General features: G+C 50.9%; 2 gene segments (V, D, J or C); both read left to right on the top strand.

Moving 5' to 3' along the window:
* LOC100954374 overlaps positions 1–12,807 on the top strand; it is a 61,312-nt gene extending 48,505 nt beyond the window's left edge. The window contains 1 exon segment of the V gene segment in view: positions 12,494–12,807. Within this exon segment, the coding sequence occupies positions 12,494–12,807 (314 nt within the window).
* A 3,943-nt stretch (positions 12,808–16,750) lies between these two features.
* Positions 16,751–19,673, top strand: LOC100954068. The segment is given in 3 exon segments: positions 16,751–16,796; positions 17,045–17,329; positions 19,621–19,673. Coding segments are annotated over 3 exon segments (384 nt in total).
* Positions 19,674–22,793: the final 3,120 nt, after the last annotated feature.

Genomic DNA, 22,793 nt, shown 5'->3' with positions numbered 1-22,793 from the left:
TTGGTCCCGGTTTCTTTCACTCAGTATAATGTATTCAAGGCTCACTCACACAGCAGCATCTATCAGAACTTCATGTGCAGTTATCACAGATATTAATCTGTGTGTGAATGTGGTACATCTGGTCAGCTCCTACTGAGAAGGCCAGATTGACCCCATCTAGCATCCCACAACCCCCACTTTCTTAAGACCTATCCCTGGGCACTTAGGCCTTGCAGAAAGGGGAAGTGTTAAATAAATATACCCTGTGGAAATAGGGCAGATTAGTCCAGGAAGCAGGCCCTTGTACAACAGCAGGTGGTTCTCTTTAATGCTGGACCCAGACCTCCCACCCTCTGCCTAGGATGCAGGTCATTGTAAAACACCCTTTAATTCTCTTTGATATTTGATTTCAACCCCCTGCCCTATAGAACTAACTTTGCCTTTTGAGTCTATAAACTGCTTATCATTAGGAATTACAATCCCTTCCTCAACTGAAAGAAGGGTATAAAATACTTATACCAGGGTAAAGGGGGCCAAGAGTTTGAGGATATGACTCCATATCAGTTGGCTAGGCAATGAAGGACCCCCATGCCTAATTTGAACTCAGTGTGCGGGCGTTTTCTCTCTAGTTCCACTGGCGTTTGGGCACAACACTACCAGCTGACCGGCTCTCCTTCAGCCTGAGGTGTCTTCTGCTGTGGCCATCCAAGGGCAGAGGGTCCCTACAGGACTGAAGGCGGGAGATCCCACCAACACCATCACTTCCCATGAAGAAATTCAAATGTCATATTTATTGTTAAGAACAGCTTTGGGAGAAGGAGGTCTTGATCCTGCTCTCACCCTGAGGCCACCCAGGAGTTCACTGGTGGGGTGCACCTTCCCTGCTCCCCTCCTGCTTCCTGATGGGCACTGACTGTGCAGTCAGAGCGGGAGGGGTCACAGTCCCAGCTCAGTGTCACAGGGGCGGCAGGAGAGGCTTTGCCTGGCCCAGGCTGCTTCTCTGTCTCCTTCAAGAATTCTGACTGACCTGGAGGCCATGAGCTCCACAGTGAGTGCAAAGTCACTCCTCTCCCCTTATGCTTACACGTGTTCACGGAAACCTTCCCTCTTCTAGATGTGTTCTGGGAAAGTACAAGAATTTAGGTGCAATGTGTTTTAATTTTTTCTATTTATTTTACTGTGAGCTGTATCACACCTAAATAAGTGTGTATGAGGTGAACAGTTAGAATTTATGAAAGAATGGAAAATGCAAACCCCCTGTGCCCTCCCTACATCGACTCACGCACATCACCCCCATGTCAGTGCTCACGTGACCAGGCTCCAGCCTGTGGCCACTCACTCTGTCACTTTCCTTTACCTGATTTTCAAGTGCGCATCATCCCTGAGGACGTGTCTAATGCTGGGCCAGTGAGCAGCCAGCAAGAGCCAGCAGGGGAAGGGGGGACAATGTGACCATGACAGGAGGCCCTTCACTGACTCAGGTCAGTATGTGGCCCAGTGCCCTGTGAGGTGACCAGAGCCCTCTTGAGTATTTGACCAGCAGCTGACGCCGGGGGAAAGGGCAGACCCCCCACTTTTAGGCATCTGCCACTGTTGGGCTGTGTCCAGGGACTGGATGCCTCCTAGGAACTCTGTCCAGACATCGAGTGATCCCCAGTTGCTTCTTCGCTCAGAATGTTCCCTGGGGAATATTCCACAATCCCTTCCCTACAAAGTGGAGAGGAAGAATATTATGTACAATGATGGGGACACAGGTCATGGCTTATCACCACGACAAGGCTGGTGTGGGGAAGAGAGTGCAGGGAAGAAGCTGGGTCAGACTCTCCTGCAAGGTACATCTCAGCTCTCCAGATCACACCAGTGCTGTCAGAAGTGTGTCACTGTCAGCTTATCCAGAAACGAGCTGGACACTATGACCTTAAAGAAATGAGGGGGGAAGCCGTGTGCAGTGGCTCATGCCTGCCATCCTAGTGTTCTGGGAGGTGGGCAGATTGCTTGAGCTCATGAAGTTTAAGACCAGCCTGAGCAAGAGCAAGACCCCATCTTTGACAGCTAGCCTGGCATTGTGGTGGGCCCTAAAGTCTCAGTTACTTGGGAGGCTGAGGAAAGAGCATTCCTTAAGTTCAAGAGTGTGAGGTTGCTGTGAGCTGTGACACCATGGCATTCTACAGAGGGAGACAAAATGAGACTCTGTCTCAAAAGCAAAAAAATCGCTGGGGGGAGGGAACAGTGAGTGGAGGGGCTGGTCACGGAACTCAGCATCCACAAGCACCTGGCGTCCTAGAAGGGCCCAGGCTGTGTGGTCTTCAAGTCCCCAGCTAGAGAAGTGTGTGTGACCCCTGTCCAGAGCAAACCTCAACAGGTCTAAGTCCTGGACTCAGCCTCACCACCAGAAGGGGCAGAGGTTCCAGATGCCCACCTCCTCCCTAACTCTCAGCCTTCCGCTCTACTCCTCACCGTCACTGCCCCACCCAGAGGGAGGGCTGAGCTTCCTGCAGTCCTTCTCTGGTGACTCTCACTGCACATTTGGAAAGGGGCCAGGGGATCAGACAATGAAGATCATTGAGTCATCCTGAAAAATGTGCAACACACCTCATTGCTGAATATTTCTTTCTTTCTTTTTTTTAATTTTTGAGATAGAGCCTCAATCTATCGCCCTGGTAGAGTGCTGTGCATCACAGCTGACAGCAACCTCCAACTGTTGGGCTTAGGCAATTCTCTTACTTCGGCCTCCTGAGTAGCTGGGAATACAGGTGCTTGCCACAATGCCTGGCTATTTTTTTGTTGCAGTTTGGCTGGGGCCGGGTTTGAACACGCCACCCTTGGTACATGGGCTGGCACTCTACCCACTGAGTTACAGGCACCACCCCTAAACAACATTAATTAACACTTATCTTAACCAACAGCATTGCCATAACCCGTGGCCCATAATAAACAGTAATTGACACAACACATGACCCACATAACAACATTCCAATTAAAAAGTTAATCCATTAAATCAATTTTCATAAATTACTCAAATACACACCTTCAGGTTAAAGCTGAATTTACAAAACCACAAGAATAGGAGACACAAGGTGAAGGTCAGGTAGGATCTAAAACAGACCAGACCAGCTGTGTCCTGGGGCCCTCCCCTCACTGACTCCATCTTATTCTCACTACTCGTGCTCTCAGCTTCTGCCACCAGACAGAATGTCCAGGAATCTGCAACAAGGAGAGAGAAAGACAGGGAAAACCAAGGGTGAATTTTCCCAGCCCGCCGTGATCATCGGAAATACCTCCCCCCCACCCATCCTGATCAGCAGGGCTGTCCTGGTCACCTTCTGTTTTCAGGTTGAGACCCCTTTCCGCTGTGGGGCTGCCCTGGACTCAAGGCTGGGTTAGCAAGAGAGACTGGAAACCTCGCAGTAATTCTGTGCCATTTGAAACTCTGGTGTCATTTTCGTGTGATTTACTTGTCCCGGTCTTCAAAGGGCTGCTTCCTGCACTTGCCCTGGTTTGATTGATGGGTCCAGAGAGGAGCCAGGGCAGTGTGTGTTCCAGTGAGCAGTGGAAGCTGAGCTCATTCATGGTCACGGTGACTGATGGTATTAAAAGAGTCCCACCACTGGCAGCAGGAAAAGAAAACGGGGGATGGGAAAAGGTGTCAATGTTGTAGAGGAAATAAATACACACGTATTCACAGAATGTCTGCGCTTCTTCCTCAGTGCAGGTGGGGAGTCAGCGGTGTGGGGCCTGTGGGGTGCTGAGATGGGGGGAAGTCAGCCATGCAGCTGAGTTGAGGGACCCAGAAAGCAGGAAGCAAACATCTCCATGACTTTCATGGGAAATGAATCAGAGTAAAATGGAGTGAAATCTTCCCATAAACCCAAGTTCATAGAAAGTGTGACTGTGGTGTTCACAGAAAGCTGTGGTATCCACCTCCCCCTGCTCACCCCTGGTCATATCTCCGTGGATCACCAACCATGCTGAGTGGACCTGGCTGTCCTCATTTCCCAGGCTGGGATCCTGAGGTCCAGAAAGGACAAACCCTTGGCCACACCTGGGAGGGCATAATTCAGAGCCACAGACTCAGGCTCAGAACACTGGCTCTGCCTGGGACTCCTGCGCCCTCTGTGTGTGGCTCTGGATGCCCCACCTGGCCTGATGATGGGTGGCCTGAGGTGACTGACATGCTTGGGGGATTCAGTGCTCCAGATGGTTCAGCACGAAGGGTGGGGTCGGGGATGGTGACAATCTGTAGCTGGGTAGACCTGACCCAGCACGACAGCAGGTGTTTCCACAGGGCAGGAGTCCTCATTTCCTAATAGTGGCGAGACCCAGTGTGCTTGTGCCCAGCAGATGGCACTGCAGGGCTGTCTCAGGCCTGGGCAGGCCACAGAGACATGGTCACCTCACAGCAGAGACTGAAGAGCCAGAATCTGACTAGGATGAGGGAGGTCAGCACATCTTTGAAAGTTTCTGGACCCAAGGAAGAAAGATAATTGCAAGGTGTGAAACAAAGGAAAACGGAACCTGTACTGTAGAAATCATGTGGTCTTTATTCCCTCCTGGAGGCAGGTGGGGTGAAATCAAGCAAGAATTCCACATGTGGGTTATGGTGGATGGGGATTTAAAGGGTCAGGGAGGGCAGAAATTGGTGGCATTCCTATTTCCCTGGAGGGACATGAGTCTGACCCTTCCTGGGTGGGGCGGATCTGTTTCGGCAGGTATATCAGATTCTATCAGTCTTGTTCTCCTATGCAAAACACTTGTAAAGAAATCAAGTTGCTGCCATCAGAACATGCAATTAATGAATTTCAGTCCCCTGTGCGGAGCCCTGCCTTGCCAGGGCACAGGAGTCATTGGGTCCAGCCCAGGGCAGAGTAGGGGGAGGAGGCAGGTCAGGACACAGATTTGCATGGAGGCCCCTCCCCTGAGCAGGGATAAGAGAGGGCTGGGCAGGCCCAGGGCTGGTCTCAGGGGCAGCGCTCTGGGGGGCTCCACCATGGCCTGGGCTCTGGTCCTCCTCACTCTCCTCACTCAGGGCACAGGTGACACCTCCAGGGAAGGGACCTCGGAGGCCTCAGGGCTGCCCCTTGCTGTGTTGCTCCTCAGGCTCCCCTGGGGCCCAGCCCTGACTCACCAGCCTGTGTTTTCTTCTCTTTTCAGGGTCCTGGGCCCAGTCTGCCCTGACTCAGCCTCCCTCCATGTCGGGGGCTCCTGGACAGTCGGTCACCATCTCGTGTGCTGGGACCAGTAATGATATTGGGAGGTATAATGGTGTTTCCTGGTACCAACAGCGCCCGGGCACAGTCATGAAACTCCTGATTTATGGTGTCAGCACTCGGCCCTCCGGGATCCCTGATCGCTTCTCTGGCTCCAAGTCTGGCAACACGGCCTCCCTGACCATCTCTGGGCTACGTGCTGAGGACGAGGCTGATTATTACTGCTGTTCATACAGGAGTGGCAACACTCTACACAGTGGGGCGAGTTCATGGGGAAGTGAGACCAAAACCTGCCCTGTGCCCACAGACTGTCTCTTTGCTAGGAAGATGCTTCTTCTGCTCTGTGCAGAGGGGGCTCATGGACATGATTCCCTTGGCACTTCTTCCCCTGTTGCCTTCACTCTGTTTTCTAATTGATGTTTGAAAGGAACTCTATCCTCTGGTTGACTGTCCGGCACCATGATAGCCTCATCCTCAATTATGTGACCTGGTCTGGCCCTTCTTCCTCAGAGATAATCAAGTGTATGAGATTTCCATGAAGAACCAAAGTACTTCCTAGTTGGATTCCACCTTACGACGAATCACTCAGTTCACACATATACAAGTGACTGTGCAAGAATTTGTTACCATCCCAAAGGAACCTTAGCCTACTCTTCAGAAATTCTGATAATCTGACCAACTTGTCCTGCTTAGCCCGGGACACCTTCTTGTTTTGTCCCTGCAAATTCCGGGGGTGAGAACAACCTCATGCCTTGAAAAGTGAGATAGTTGGTCACCCAATGCAATAGTTCATTCTTACTTATAATGCTCACAAATTTCAACGCTTTGTTTCCTTCGTTACCCTAGAGAAACCTCAGTGCCTGGATTCCATATGCAGGGGACTGAGTCTGGCCCAGTGCCCCTACTCATGCCCCAATATCCTGGAATATCCTGTGATCTACCCAGGATTAGCCACAGAATCCTGGCATCCTGAGCAGAGGAGACCGGTGGGGCGTCCACCGCAGACCTGCTCTGTAGGGTGCACCTGCCAACTCTGCTGGTGGGTGTGCTGGACACTCAGACAACTGGGAATTGCTGGGGCTGTGGAAAACTCCCCCCACCCAGGTCGTACCCTCTCAGAGTGAGGCTCATGTCTAAATTTTAGGTAGATAGCTAGAAAGCCAGCTCTCCTAGAGACAAAAGACACGAGTGTGTCCCCCAGATTCCCATCTCACCTTTTAAGAACATTTTGGTGATACGCAGAAAATCAAGGCTATGCTAGTTTGCTTAAGCATAATTTGAAAACATCTGGACAAGTTTTGACACAATTTGGAAGGTAAAAACTGGCAAATTACTTCTTCCTGGGATCAATGCTATTTCAATTCAGAAATCTTAATGGAATGAAAATCTCAGAACATGGAGACACAGGTTCAAGTCCAAAGTGTCTCTTGCCCATTTGTTCTTCATTAAATGTAGTGCCCAAACAGTATGTGGGTACAGCTTACAGACCAGGTGAAGGCAGATTCTGTGGTTGTGTCAGTGCCCTGGAGCAGGGAACTGAAGCATCGTCACCGTATCTGCTGGTCCCCACGTGTGCAGACACCACTGCATTTCCTGGCTGACTCAGCTGGAGACCTGTGCAGCCATGGCCTGGCTGTGATGGGGCACCTGCCTCCAGAATAAGGCTGGCCGCTTCCTCACAGGGTGCACAGGGATGTCCCACTCATGACATTCTGCTTCCTGCCAGACACATTTCTGAGAATGTTCCCCAACTGTTGGGTCCCGATTCAGTGGGATCTCCTGGCCCTCCTCACCCTGACTGGTTACCCCTACACGAAGTGCACACTTTGTTTTCTGGCCCCGCAGAGGACAAAGAAGACTTTGCATGCCAGGGAGCTGGGAAGGCTCCAGGAGTAGCTCATCATTGCCGGGGTGGGGATCTGCCCTTTTCCAGCCTTGGGGTGACTCTGCTCCAGCTGTGCACTCCTACTTAGCCTAACCTTTGACTGAAACCTCAATTTCCACTTTTCTTATATTCATTTATTGATCCCAAGATACTCACTATGCTGTTGATTCAATGGATTCATTGAATGGATTCATTCAGTCCATCTCCCACCCAGCAGCCTTCCCTGGGGCTGTGCTGGGGGCTCTCAACTGAAGCCGCCTCATGAGGGCGTGTCTGGAAGTTACACCCACTACCAGCACCAACTTCCAAGGAGTGACCAGTGCAGGGGACACAAGCCCTGCTCCCTGGCCTCCGAGGGACACACACTTTGGGTGGAAGTTATGGTCCTGAGTTCCCACCAGATGCAGTCTGGAGCCAGACTTGACCTCTGCCCTTTCCCACCCTTCACCCCTGCCTCTCCATTTCTGAATTCTTTTTTACATGGCTCTTGGTAGACTGCTATGACATCACAACTCACAGCAACCTCAAACTCTTGGGCTTAAGTGATTCTCTTGCCTCAGACTCTCAAGTAGCTGGGACTAGAGGCACCCACCACAGTACCCAGCTATTTTTGTTGTTGCTCTTGCAGTTGTCATTGTTGTTTAGCAGGCCCAGAGCAGGTTCCAACCTGCCAGTCTTGCTGTTTGTGGCCGGCACCATAACCACTGAGTGGTGGGTGCCGAGTCATTTCTGAACTGTTTTGAGTAGACTCCTCAGTAAATCACAGGAGCCAAGTTTCTCCGTCAAGCCCTGTTTCCTTGAGACTGTGCATGGGATGGAGTGAAGGGTGAGGACCCCACCCTGGTGCTCCATGTCTAAGATTGTCACATGTGCTATTTCTGGTGTCTTCCTGAGCCGTCCCAGACACAGGGCTCTGCCCTATTCATTCTAAGGTTGCAGAACATTTTATGGTGGTATTTTTAACCAAGTATCCTTAGTGGTTATCATCAAGATTCTAATCTTACAGATAATATGGGTTATCTGTAAGTGGGTTATCTGTGAGTATCCTTATGCGACTCTTTTGGGGTGAAGTGTGAATACGACATCACATGAATTTCTAGAAGCATGATTGTTCTCGTGGGAGTTACTGGAGCAACATGACATTTTGCTTCCAATTACCATATGGCTTGAGGTATTTCTTTAGGTAAGAAGAAGCTTTTATCATTTATTTGATTGGATCTTGGGTTCACCCAAGATAGTTTTATGTCACGATGTCATAACTTTGTCTCTTCTTCTTTTCCTGTGAGCTTTGGGAGTATTTCAGTATCAGAAATAGATGTAAAATCAGAGAAGGGAGAAAGATAAACAGGCAAAGCCAGTTTGTACCAAAATCTGGAATAATCCAGTATAGACTCTGAGAAAGGAGTCTTAAAAAATCAGCATTGTCATTGAAACCAAAAAGAAAGGAGATAGTCAAAGTTCTGAGAGAGAAGAAAGAAGATAAAGAAAAGACAGAAAGAAGAACAGGGAAGGAAACAAGAAAGGGAGGGAGGGAGAAAAGGAGGGAGAGAGAAAGGAAGGGAGAGAGGGAGGGAGGGAAAGAGGAAGAGAAAGAGAGAGAAGGGCCTAGCACAATGGGTCACCCTGTAATCCCAGCACTCTGGGAGGCTGAGGAAGGTGGATTGCTTGAGCTCAGGAGTTTGAGACCAGCCTGAGCAAGAGCAAGACCTTATCTCTAAAAATACCTGGGCATTGTGGTGGGCACCTGTAGTCCCAGTTACTCAGGAGGCTGAAGCAAGAGAATCACTTGAGCCCAAGAGTTTGTGGTTGCTGTGAGCTGTGATGTCATGGCACTCTACCCAGGGTGACAAAGGAAGCCTCTGTCTCAAAAACAAATACAAAGAGAGAGAGAGAGAAAGAGAGAGAGAGAGAAGGAGAGAAAGGAAGGAAGGAAGGAAAGAAGGAAGAAATGGAGGGAGGAAGGAAGAGAGAGAGAAAGGAAGAAAGAGTGAGACTTAGATATGTCAGATATTTATATAAACGATAAAATTGTAAAACTCATTATTTAACAATGAGATAAAGAAGAACACTTGAGATATTAAACTGAAGAGCCTCAAAACAAACAGCTGGGAAAAGAACGGCTCCTCATTAGTGGACGTGTACTGTCTGTCTGTTTGTTTGTTTGTTTTGAGACAGAGTCTCACTATATTGCCCTTGGTAGAGTACTGTGGCATCACAGCTCACAGCAATCTCTAACTTTTAGGCTTAAGAGATTCTCTTGCCTCAGCCTCCCAAGTGGCTGGGACTACAGGTGCCACCACAACACCCAGCTATTTTTCAGTTGTAGTTGTCATTGTTGTTTGGCAGGCCCAGGCTGGATTTGAAGCTGCTGAGCTACAGGCTTCAAGCCAGTGAACGTGTACCTATGTTGCAAATTATCATTTTCCATAACATGATTGTTTCCCTTCATTCAGGGTATAAGGATAGATCTCTTAGGAAACCCTTTTTCCCCACTGCCAAGGACACTCTCAGCCCTTGAGGAAACATCAAGGGAACCTCAGTGTCAAGCTGGGCAAGTTGAACCTTTGCATAACCATTGGGGTCTGTATTTGCACATCAGCATGCTGGTGCTGAAGTCTAAAACTGGAATTTGCAGCTAAATATTTGTGCCACAGATTCAGTTTCTTTGGACCACCCTGTTTTTGTCTAGGATTCATCTTAATTGATTGGGGCATTTATGCTCTTTAAACAATTCAACTTCTGGTATTTAAAATTTTACTTTCTGCATCAACTATGGCTCTTTTCCATACACTGCTAAAGATATCCTATGGCTGCTGTCGGTTGAAGGTTCTGTAAGGAAACGGAGAGCGCTTTGCCTCAGGTGTAAGTCCACACCTAACATTGTGTGGATGCAAGAAACAGACTACTGCTCATGGGATGGCAAGTAGCAATCATCTTTATTTCAAAGGGTCTTTTATAGTCAGTAAGTCACGTACACCACGTCAATCAATAATCTATAATTAACATTCCCTATTCTATCCTAACCTTAAAAGGAAACACTGAGTCCGGAAAACTGACTTAGAAACAACCATATTATTTCTTAAGCAACCATGCATTCTAAACTTTATTTCTATAGAGTAAAAAATCAACAGATGGAGCAAGGGGGTAATCTATTTTACAAGCACTCAATTTAGCTCTAAGAATTCAGTTTTACAGCTTTGTTTTCAAGGAGCTTAGAGGCCACCTGCTGGAGGACGTAGTTTTATACATATATCACCTTCGACTTGTTCCCCTGCACAGACGGCTATCAACCTTTATCTGCTTGGGCAAACAGCAGTGCAGTCAGTGTTCAATACAGAAGGTTGTTAATCCTCTCCTGTAGGTTCTGGCCTGCCTGTTTTCTAAGGCTCAAGGCTTCAGACAAGACCCCAATACTCACAAACTGTTATTACTTATATTCTTAGTTTTTCGAAAGAGTGCAAGCAATGTGGAAATTATCGCACAGGCTGCTGCTTATTAAATTAATTTTTGTAGATATTAAAATTATTAGCATAAACGATTTCAAGACCGGACACATCTGACTATCCCACATCTAACTCCACACATTGCTGACACCTATTTGCTCTGTGTCTTTCAATTTTAGCAAATTAACTGAAACTTTGACTTTTCTGAACACTCAGATGATGCCAGGGAGGGCGGGTGAAACTCCCTAAAGCTTTTATTATTAAGAGAATCAGGTTGAATCAGACGTTGTGGTCCACCACACTTGATGAGGTGCCTTGTAGATGAGATTTGGGTCTCACAGAGGACGCTGAGTTAGTTAAGGATTGGGGGCTGTTGGGAGCGGGGCACAAGTGAGAAAGACACATGTTTTGGGAGTCCTCAAGGTGAACATTTATTCACCAAATTGTGTCCCCCTTCATATTCATAGGATGAAGCTCTTACACACAGTATGCGACTGAATTTGGAGACAGGGTCTTTGAAGACGTGATTCAGCGAAGATGAGGACATTAGGGTGAGTCCTCATTCAAACTGTCTGGTGTCTTCTTAAGAAGGGAAAGTTTGGACAGACAGAAATCCAACCTCAGGGAAGGTGGTGCAGAGGAGAGACCAGGTGAGGACACAGCAGGAAGGTCGCCCCCTGCAAGGCAGGGAGAGAGGACACAGGACAAACCAAGCCACCAACACCATTATCTTGGACTTGAAAGCTTCAGAATTTTGAGAAAATAAGTTGTGTAGGCCACTGGATTATTTGGAACTTCATGACGGTAGCACTGATAAATGAAAACTAGAGGGACCCTGAAGCCTGGGATATGGCGAAGGAGGAGTGAGGCTCAAGGTGGGACACCGGGCAGGGAGGGACTGGAGGCTCAGGCTCTACTCACTGCTGTCCAGGGACTCTCAAGGAAAACATTTAACCTCCCACCATTGATTCCTTAATGAAAATTTGGCCTTGTCCATAGGGTTCCTAGTCCTCCTCTTCCATATTATGAGAATCTCCTTGGGATTACACTTACAAAACAAACAAACAGACAAAAAACAGGGCGATGCCTGTGGCTCAGAGGGTTGGGTGCTGGCCCCATATACCGAGGGTGGTGGGTTCAAACCTGACCCTGGTCAAACTGCAACAAAAAATAGCCGGGCGTTGTGGCAGGCGCCTATAGTCCCAGCTCCTTGAGAGGCTGAGGCAAGAGAATTGCCTAAGCTCAAGAGCTGGAGGTTGCTGTGAGCTGTGACGCTACAGCACTCTACCGAGGGTGATAAAATGAGACTCTGTCTCTTAAAAAAAAAAAAAACACTGATGAATGCGTCTGACACGTATTAAGGGCTCAGAAATTCTCATCCTGCATGAAATAGTGACTCCTGCAAGATGGCATTTTTCCTGTGGACACTAGGGGCACTGTGGCCTTGGGGACCTGAATGACTCCAAGGCTCTTGGTAGCGCTCAGATGCAGAGGGTTTGACTTCCAGGCCCTTTCTATTAGGTGAGCCACTCTCCACTCCTGACAACCACCTGGACCTTAAATGAACTTGAGAAATTGCCAGCATGAGGCCTGCAGGACTTAGACAAAATCTCATTGAAAACTGGGGAAGAGATTTGCATCCTCTGCTCACTAGGGAGCCAGCAAACAGGGCAAAAGAAGGGAAGGAGATTGGCATGGAGAGACTCGCCTTCCTGTGATAAGAGAGGCCTAGAGGCCACTCCTACCGTGGGCTCAGAGGCAGAGGTCTGGGGGTGTCACCATGGCCTGGAGCCCTCTCCTGTTCCCCCTCCTCACTCTCTGCACAGCTGCTGATCCCGGGACCCTGTCCCAGGATTAGCCCCCATAGGACCCAGAGCTGGGCCAGTGTGGACCCTGAGCTCAGCCCAGCACGGTTTCAGGGCAGGGCCCCTGGGAAGGGTCTTTAATTCTGAAGCTCTTCCTCCTCTTCTGTCTTGCAGGTTCTGTGTCCTCCTATCAGATCACACAGCTGCCCTCGGTGTCAGTGTCTCAAGGACAGACGGCCAGGATCACCTGCTCTGGTGATAAACTTGATGACAGATACATCTCCTGGTACCAGCAGAAAGCAGGCCAGGCCCCTGTGCTGGTGATATATGAAGATAGTGAGCGGCCTTCCGGGATCCCTGAGCGGTTCTCTGGGTCCAGCTCAGGGAACACGGCCACCCTGACCATCAGTGGGGCCCAGACTGGGGTGGGGGACGAGGCCGATTATTACTGTGGCAGAGCTGATGGCAGTGGGAGCAGCTGGCGGTGACCCAGACAGATGGGGATGTGGGACAGGAACCTCCCCAGCCTCACTCTCACTCTTTGAGCTCTGCCCATGACCGTGGTCTCAACTCACTCAGTTCCTTGTCAATGTACCCCAGGAACACCAAAAGCCTGACACTTGAATTGTGTTTTCCCAAAAGCTCAGTTTCATTTTAAATCCACACAACTTCTTATTTCAATTCAGTTCCCTTCAAAAAGCAGCGCACAGGTTCATGGGATGCAAAATGTGTCCACTCTCCCTGGTCTGTTCTAGAAACCCACGGTCTCTTCTTTGAACACAGAGTCTGGAAGGAGTGGGGACTGTTCTCCTATATTCTGTCCCTGACACCCTGATGTTGGAGAGGATAAAGCCCTGGGAGCTGAGCAGACCCTGTTCTCAGGACATTTGTTGATGTGTCAGGACAGCTCTAGGAGTGTGAGGACAGGGTCTGTCTGCTGGTTCCTATGCAGAAGGACCCGTGTCCCAGAGCCTCCCATGTCTAACAGAGTCACACTCTGTGTGGCACAAGCACAAGGTAGGTCCATTATTAATGAGATCAATACCACTTCTTATTTTTAGGTTCAAAATTAACATTTTTAAGGCAAACATTGGACTAGGAATGATCAGGAAACCAGCACACGTGTAGCACTGAGCTTGTTGCCCCATAAGAAAAATCACTTGCTCACAGCTTCCCAGGAAGCTGTGCCACAGGCTGAGCATCTGTGACTTATGGTCTAAACACTTTACTTTTGGGTACTTTTGATAATTTGAAAATGATAAGTATACAAAGTTTTTTTTTTTGCACTTTTTGGCCAGGGCCAGGTTTGAACCTACTACCTCTGGTATATGGGGCCGGCGCCCTACTCCTTTGAGCCACAGGCACCTCCAAGTGTAGAAATTTTTTAGAGAGAAAGAAGAGAAGCTTCCTGTAGGTCCCCTCCTGTGACAGCTGATGTCTGATTTCCTAGCAATGGGGATGACAAAGGAAAAAGAAAACAGGCATACATGAGATTTGTGATTACATGTTTGGATGTACAACTTTGGTATCATGACAGTAGACCATGAGCAGTCCACCGCCATATTGTACTCACAGGACCCGTGAGATCTAACCGGTAACTCAAGGGTCATTCCAGAGATACAGATTGTAAAACGCCTCTCTAGTTACATCTCATCAAGGATTTTATGTCCCTGGGGTTTCTGATCAGCCCAAAGTGTGCAGGGCCTGGCCACCCTCCCAGGCCCTGCTTTGCCCCTGTCCAAGCAGCAGTGCCCCCCCCCCCAGGCAGCTGGGAGAGCCCACAGGGACAAGCTTCTCCATCCAGGTGGGACAGTTTGGGTGAGGGTTTTCTCACACCCTCCTTCCCCAGGCTGGGCTGGTCCAAGTGTCCTGAAAAGAGGTTGTTGTCAGGGGTCTAGGGGCTGCCAAGCCTCCTTTTCTGAGATTCTCCTGAGTGACCTTGGGATTGTCACTCCCATCTTGGACCCATCTCTTCTCTGTCCCCTGAGCATCTCTAGACCTCAGGTGACCTAGGGCAGGGCCAGGGTGGTGTGCTGAGTCTCTCCTGTCTTCACCCCAGGGGAGCATCCTGGAGACCTCCCATTTATGCTAAGCAACAGTTAGGAGAACCTGGTTTATTATCTGGGAATGTCCCTCAGCCACATTTCAAGACACATCACTCCTGCCCCCAAATCCTTCATGTATGAAAACGTCACCAAGGACCCAATGTGGTCTGAATTCCAGTTCCCTCAGGTTGCCACTGTCCCATCCGATCCTCGCACTCACCAGACTCTTCCCCACAGAGACTGACTGAGTGCTTCCCACACACTCCTGTGTCTCCAGCCTTTCCAAAGTCTTGATAGCAGTTCCAGAGAAAGAGGTCTTCTGACCTGCTGTTCTGACACGGCCTGCCTGTCATGTTCTGTCTAACTTCTTTATTGGGATAGCATCAATGACGGGGTCTTTCCCTATCATTATTTCCCTGTCATTATTTCTATGAATTTATTTACTTGTATGAATTATTTCCCTATGGTCAGAAGTGCTTTTTTACTGCAAGATCACGCATATGAAATACAGAGGCACCAACACAGGGAAGCCTATATCCCCTTGCAAAGCAAATCACAGGAGAGACAGGGTTTGATTTCTAGGTTCCCCCACTTCCATGAAGGCACCAGGATCTTCCTAAGTCCCTGTTCCACTGTTTTGATGATGTTGATTTTGTTTTCACTCTGCTTGGCACAAAGTCTCAGGACCACTGCTCCAGCTCCAGCCATCACACCCAAATTTAGGAGAAAAGAAGCAGCAGAAATCCAGCATGTGACTTTCTTCACAAAAGTGATGGTTCCCGGAGAAGGAACGGCTGAGTGACCCTGATACCCACGGGCCAGCCCTGGAGCACATAGTCAGTCCTGGCTTCGAGAGCCCTGGGTGGGCAGGAGGTGATATTAGTGAATGAATAGAGCAGACAGTGCTCAGGGAGAAGGTGGTGGGGACTATCTGCTGTGTCTGGAAACCCAGTGTGTGTCCTGCACGGAGACACAAACAAGGAAAGAAACTCACACCAAGCAGGCTGTGTCCTGTACGTGCTGGATTCTCGGAATGGAAGTGGCCAGAGCAGAGTGGGTCTGGATGAATTTCTGCTGTGGGGATGGTCTACTGTGTGTTTGGTGCAGCCCCACGGGCACTGGTCATGGCCCTGAATCCACAGTCCCTGAGCACCGTGTGCTCAGTGCCAAGCCCTGGTATCTCCTGCAGGACCAACCATGTCCTAGATATACACACAGGGAGGCCTCAGCTGGGCCTTGACCCTCTACTACAAATGGGGAAGTTCATATTTTCTAGGGTAAGCGGAGTCCTCATGCTTGGTCTGGAGGCAGCAGAGGTTACACAGAAAAGAGGAACCCTCCCCGGGGCAGCAGCCTCTGGGTCAGGGGACCAGGGACCTGAGCAGCAGCTTGTGAATCTACACCTGGACCCAGGAGGCTCCTGAGCTGCAGCCACCAGTGTGGGGCGGCCACCAGGGGGCGGCAGAGTCACCTGGTTCTAATCACAGGAGTCAGCCTTGCTCCCACTCATCTTTCTCCTGCTTGATGTGAAGCACAGATTCTGGCTCCACATCTCACATCAGGCCGCTCTGTCACTTCCTATTTCTCTGGTCCAGGCACAAATACTACACTACCCCCACCCTGGGAACCCCAAGGAGGCTCAGTCTCTGTAGTGCCAAGCTCACTTAGAACCCTGGGAGCTGTCCGTGACTTCCAGCACACACGGGGGACACTGAGGCCCAGTACAACGACCTGCTCAGGAGCTCACACCAAGGGCAGGGACTTATAGATCCTGAGATGCTCTTGAACAGTGCATGTGAGCTGCTGGGTGACTCACACCTGTAATCTTCCCACAGTAGGAGGCAGAGAAGGGAGAATGGTGGGAGCTGGGGGTTCCAGGCTTCACTGACCTGTGATCTCACCTGTGCACTCTGGCACAGGTGACAGAGTGAGCTGCTGCCTCCAATGAAAACCCATATGCTCATGAGAATCCAGCACTGTGAACAGGGCTGTAAACTCAGAATCAGGGATCTGAGTTAGGACCTGCAACCACTGAGGTTTGTTGTCACCTGTGGAAAAGAATAAGGAGAATCAGACAGTGTCACGTGTGAGCTCAGCATGGCCTACAGGGAGACCTGAACATAGTCGTGGGTGGAGATATTGGCCCAGACTATGAGACCAGCTGATGGAAAAGACTCCTGGGTGTTAAGCTGGGTCTGCAGGTGCCGCTCCCCTACCCCGGGCCCCTGGGCTGAGCCTGTCTGGAAACCACAGAGCTCCTCAGGCAGCAGCCCCTAACTCAGGCTCATTTGCATCTTGGGCAGCTCTCTCCACCAGGGGATAAGACAGGCCTGGGAGGCACCTGCTCAGCCTGGGCCTCAGAAGCAGCATCAGGGGTGTCTCCACCATGGCCTGGACCCCTATCCTCCTGGGCCTCCTGGCTCACTGCACAGGTGCTGTCCCAGGGACCCCACCTGCCCAGCTCCTGGGATTAGGGACAAGCCTGGGCCTGAGTCTGAGCTGAGCAGGGCCCTGGCTGTGGAGGGCAGGGGTTTCCTGAGTCTGCTGCAGGGTGAGGGGCCGCTGGGACTGAGACCCCCACAATGTGGTCATTGGTCCTCTGAAGACTCTACCGCCCTAAAGAGTGGAAATTTTTGCTGTAAGGCCCCTGGTTTCAAGCCATTCATTTTTCTCCTTACAGGGTTCGTGGCCTCCTATGAGCTCACCCAGCCACCCTCAGTATCAGTGGCCCTGGGAGAGACAGCCAGGATCACCTGTAGGGGAAACAATATTGGTAGCAAAGCTGTGCATTGGTACCAGCAGAAGCCAGGCCAGTCCCCTGTGCTGGTCATCTATGGTGATAGCAACCGGCTCTCAGGGATCCCTGAGCGATTCTCAGGTTCCAACTCAGGGAACACGGCCACCCTGACCATCAGCGGGGCCCAGGCCGAGGACGATGCTGACTATTACTGTCAGGTGTGGGACTTTAGCAACGACATTGCTCACAGTGACACAGGCAGATGGGGAAGTGAGACACTAACTCCTGCCCCATCTAATGAGACACAAGCCACTTCCCCTCCTGTGTCACCCTTTCACTCCTGCCAAGGAGGACTGTAGACGCACCATGAGCAGGGCGGGTACCCACAGGGAGGCTTTGCGGAGGGTGGTCAGGGGTGGATGTTGCCTGGCAGGAGCAGAAGCAGAGCTCTCTTGTCTATCAGGGCTGCTTCATGAGGACAGAATGGGGCCTGAGTGGAAGGACACACAGAGGGAATCATCCATTCATTGTCTTGTCCCCAGATAAACATGTGGTGGTGACAGTCCTATTCCTTGGACCTAGTCTCTGGACCTGTCCCCATAACTGCCCACCCATGCTGATATCGTGACACCAAAGCTCCCTTGAGGCCTGGGAGGGCAAAGGGCAGAGTGGACTGTGAGATTAATAGACCCCTCCTCAGGGTGACCCCCCCCCCCAGCACTGCTGAGCCCCATGGTAGCTCAGGCTCAGCTCTCACTTCTCACTGGGAAGTGCAGCTGGGTGCAGAGAACTACCCCCTTCCAATGTGTGCCCTTCTCAGAGAGATCCAGGTCCTGCCTCAATATAGGCTAGCCTTGGAGGACCCCGGGCTCAGAGTGTCCTCCGTGGGCACCTGTGGCCTTGCTGGCGAACCTGATTGTGGTCACTGCTCCTCACCCAGCACTGCCTTCTTTGTTCCTCCAGGGACTCTGTGCCTGAAATCTCCATCTCAGGAGTTGCTTCCAGGACCCAACCAGGGACAGCCTGCTGTCCCCACCACAGTCATCAGGGTCTGAGGAGGTCACTGTGCACGGGAAACTGGTTTCTCTCCTAGATCCCCAGAGTGAATGTCCTATTGCCCAGCTACACCTGACCATTCCCTGTGTGGTCCAGAGTGAAAATGGGGCCTGACAGGCAGGAGTTTTCAGGGCTCAGTGTACTGGGGTGGGTCAGACCCTCCTTCAGTGAGTCCAATTTCCAGAGAAGCAGCAGCCTCAGGCCCACACAGGGAGCCCCAGCAGCACCCACAGGGTGAGCCTCAGGGCTCTTCACCCCACCCCACCCCGTGCACAAATCATCATTCCCCTCAGAGCCCCCCCCAGCGGTGCAGGTGTCCTCCGTTCAGTGACACACACAGTTCAGCCTGGGAATTTCACAGTGACAAAGACTCCACAGCCCTCCCTTGTCCTCAGGATACCCGTTCCCTTCTCCTCCAGCCACATAAGCTTCACAGAGGGAATCTCTTGAGAGAGGAGGCCAGGCCTGGTGGCTCAGCCTGTAATCCTAGCATTCTGGGAGGCCCAGGTACGGGGATCACTTGAGCTCAGGAATTGGAGACCAGCCTGAGCAAGAGGGAGACTCTGTCTCACTTAAAAATAGAAAAATTAGCTGGGCATTTTAGCGGGTGCTTATAGTCCCTGCTAGCACTAGTCCAGAGACTGAGGCAGGAGGATCTCTTGAGCCCTAGAGTTTGACCTTGCTGTGAGCTTTGATGGCAGCACAGCAGTCTAGCCTGGGCAATCAAGTGAGACTCTGTGTGAAAAAAAAGGGAAGTAAGAAAGAAAAAAGCATAGCCAAGAAAAAGTAAGTATCTCTTATATACTTTTATATTGATTACATGTGGAAATGATCTATTTTTGATATATTAGGTTACATAAAATATATTATACTGAATATGTTAATTCAGTTGTCTTTTCCTGTTGTATGTGGTGTCGTCACGTCTCATGGCTGTAGGACACAGCAGCTCTGGCCCCTTCAGGGCCACTTGGTGCAGGAAGCCCCGCCTCCTCCATTGGACCTGACTGTGAGCCCAGGGAGAGGTGCTGGAGCAGGAGAGATGGGGCCACGGTGTGGGCCAGCTGCTGGTGCAGGGGACTGAGCCTTGGCCCTGCTCCTGCTCCATCCTGGGTGTGCCCCGTCCAGCTCCCCGGGGAGCCAGCTGGGCCTGACTGAGCTCAGGATGGGGGACTTGGCAATGGTACCTGTGTGGTCAGCGATGTCCTGTGTTGTGTTGTGTCCACCAGGGCACAAGTGCACACCTGGTTGTTGCTCCAAAGGTCAATACTTTAGTACTGGAGATGACCTGGACTTGTTCCAAAAGCCATGGATGTCCATTGGGACTCACCTGTGTGGTTTCTCATAATCACAAGGTTCCAATGGGCATCACCAGGTCCCGTATCAAGGTGGAGGCTGCCGGGTTCTGGGCCCCACTCAGCAGGACGGCTCAGACCACGGCCTGGCCTGCTGCAGAGCCTCCTGCCCTGGGGCCGATAGCCCATGGGTGACCTTCTCTGGCTCCTCGTGTGTGACATAAACAACCTCCCCAAGTGCACAACACGCTGCTTCTGGAAACCCATGTGACCTCCTAAGCTTTATTTCCTTCTTTTGTGGAAACTGTGGATACAGTGATGTGTATTGTGAGAGGTACTCAGCACAGTCCCGACAAGTACACCCTAAACATCTCAGTTCACGTGGAAACAGGAGGCCCATGTCTGTCCCACCTTCAGGAGAGAAGGGGTCTCACCAGAGCTTGCAGGACTCCTGCATACACTCAAATACGCAATGCATGTCTGACCTAGTGACCACAGCACAGCAGAGCCTTGGGTATTCTCCTGGTGTCCAGATGACCCAGCTCCCTTGGAGTGTGTCATGACAGGGAAGGGAGGGTGATGACGCTGGGGACAAGTGTGAGTGGCTGCTTCCTCCATCCCTCATGGGTGTCCTGGCTCTGACCCTCACCTACTGGGACCCATTCAACTCTTTTAAGGGCTGGTCACATGAACTCACATATGGGCCTCACAGGAGAGGACAGGTGTCCCAGAGAGTGTGACCAGCTGGAAATCTCCTTCCTCTCAGTGAAAACCGGCCCAAGGATGCTCCAGGAGATGTGCCTCAGATGGTTTTGAGATGAGGGGTCTCTCCTCCTATGCTGGGATGTGACTGACCCTGGTGAGCACGTACAAATACCACCTTGGGCCCTTTCTCTAAACTCTCTTCATTTTATCCCCAGGGACCAAATTCAACTAAAGTTATGAGTGACGTGTGCAGAGTGTCTCTCTGGGGCGTTGAGAGCTCTGGGGAAAGGTGGAGGAGATGGCGGAGAGCCCTGTCAGTATTCCTGCTACTGCTGAATTGTGTAATTAGAAATGATTATGAGGGTAAAATACAAGGCCGATTTACTATTGCAAAATAAAAATAGTGCACACTCTGTAGTGAAAAGAAAAGTAGCTTAGTTGTGAATCAGACACCTCATAACAATTGCAAACTCACTCAAATACCCACTGTTCCTCCTTTTCTATATACTGAACCCTGATTCTCTCTCTCTCTTGCTCTCACTGTGTCTTTGAAATTGTGAACTATACTCTTCTGTTCCCTCCAGGGTCACCCTTCCAATTTCCAAATGGAAATTTACCTGGTGACTTTGTTGCCAGTCATACTGGTTATGATTCCCTAGCTCACACTTGGCTGTTAGCTGTGTTGGGCCAGCATTTCCCAGCAGGGTTACTTGCAATCCGAGGTTTGGGGAAAAGTTTGAATAAAACTACCATCGTAAAGGGCAGTGGCCCTTTCTCTGCATGGCAGGACTGAGCAGGCTGTGCCATGAGACGCATACACTGTGCCCCAGGACCGAGCTCTCTGTGCACTGCTGGGTTCAAGATGCTGTGTCAGCAGGATGCGTCCAACATCATGTCCACTTCAAATTAACCCTATAGGAAAGGTCACCAAGCTTCTGGGCACTGCATGCACAGAAGGACATGGCGGCTGAGGATGTCCTACCCCTGACATGTGTTAGGAGACAGGGTGTGCTGGAGGAGTGAGGGGGAAGGAACCTGCTGTCTAACGGTGGATTTCCCATCCCCACATCTCAGCTGCCCATCACGCTTCTGGCCTGTGTGCACCTTGGACATGTGGGCCATGTGGGCCTTAAGTGAGGGGACTGTGAGGTGTTCACATTTCCCGTGTCCTCCCTGTTTGTGTCACTCACCCCTATGCAAACCCTCCCTTAGACCTTGTGCTTTACAGCAGGACTGACTCTAATCAGGGAAGGGCAGACAGGTGCAGGGACCAGGCCCTTCAAGGACATTTCCCATCCAATGAGCCAGTGAGCACATCTCTGCAAGGACCAGGGTTTCAATGGATGACATATGTGGAGTGACCAGAAAGCTAAATCTTAGAGAACCACAATGACAAGAGAATCCAGACACATTTCCAGGCTCCCTGATGGAGTGAGCATAGCTCTGTGTGTCCCAGGCTCACTGGGAGCTCCCGGGAGATCAGAGCTGGGAAGTGACAGGTTTCCTGCCCTTTCAGCACAAACTGGGACACTTGAGGGACCCCCATTTCCTGACCTTCTGTTCCCTGAGAATGTGGGACTCTGAAGAGCAGGACTGATGTCTTCCTCATGCTGTTCACGGGGACAGAGATGGTGACACTGATGAGGGGGATGTGAGGGCACAGCTGAGCTGTAGGGGCAGGAACTTCTGGGGCTCCAGTGACCTGCAGCTGCTCTGACTGGGAGGGGGAGAGTCAGTCTTGGCTCCTAAATATGGACGAAGTCTGGGTCCCTATCTGGTGTCACAGGTGTGTCTCGGGACCTTGTTGCTTTTGGAAGAGCTACAGCTTGTCCTCTACCTCCCACCCCTTCCGTCACAAAGCAGGAATCAGAGAAGGGAATTTCTGCACTCCCAGGGGGTGACAGAAGCCACACCCTCCTGGCTCCCTGCACACAGCACAAGGACCTCTGTGTGTGGCTGTGCAGGGCAGCTGTTCACACTGCTACCCAGTGAGACTGGACTCCCTGGTCCTCACCCTCCCAGGTCACAAGTGCTGTGGGGAAACCTGGGGGAGGGAAGCCCCTGCTCTGAGTGTCCTCCCCCAGCAGGGGGCGGCAGAGCTGCAGCCTGGAGTGGCAGCAGGGACGCTGGGGCTGCCAGGGGGCCTGTCCTGGCTGCAGTGACAGATCCCCCTCACTGAGGGACCACAGATTCCCACACTCTAGACCTCATGTCCTGTGCAGACAGTGACCCTGGTGCCCTCACAGAGACAATGGGCCCAGGTGACATCCTTAGTCAGGTGGGTTCTGGTGCCTTTTCCAAGTTTACAGCTAACATTGGAAAGACACTTGCCTAGAGTGGAAGAGATGAGAGTGACAGATGCCAGTGTGCTGTGGAGTGGGGATGTCACAGAAGAGGTGACACCCTGTGTGCAGTGACCCTGGAGGGTGATGCCCCCACAGAAGGTGTGTGGTGCTGAGTGACCAGACTGTGAAACCAGAAATCACTACCCAGAATCTAAATGACCCAGGATATGATTTAGGGGAAATGGCCTGGTGGGACCTCATAGGATGAAGATGGTGGCCTGTGACTCCCTCATGCTGGGTCTGCTGTGATCTGTCAGGTCAGCAGCTCTCAGCTCAGCCCCATGGCCAGGCTCC

The sequence above is a fragment of the Otolemur garnettii genome, unplaced genomic scaffold (assembly GCF_000181295.1).
Source record: "Otolemur garnettii isolate 467f Iridium unplaced genomic scaffold, OtoGar3 scaffold00301, whole genome shotgun sequence".
NCBI classification, from domain to species: Eukaryota; Metazoa; Chordata; class Mammalia; order Primates; family Galagidae; genus Otolemur; species Otolemur garnettii.
This window is presented reverse-complemented; position numbering and strand designations above follow the sequence as displayed.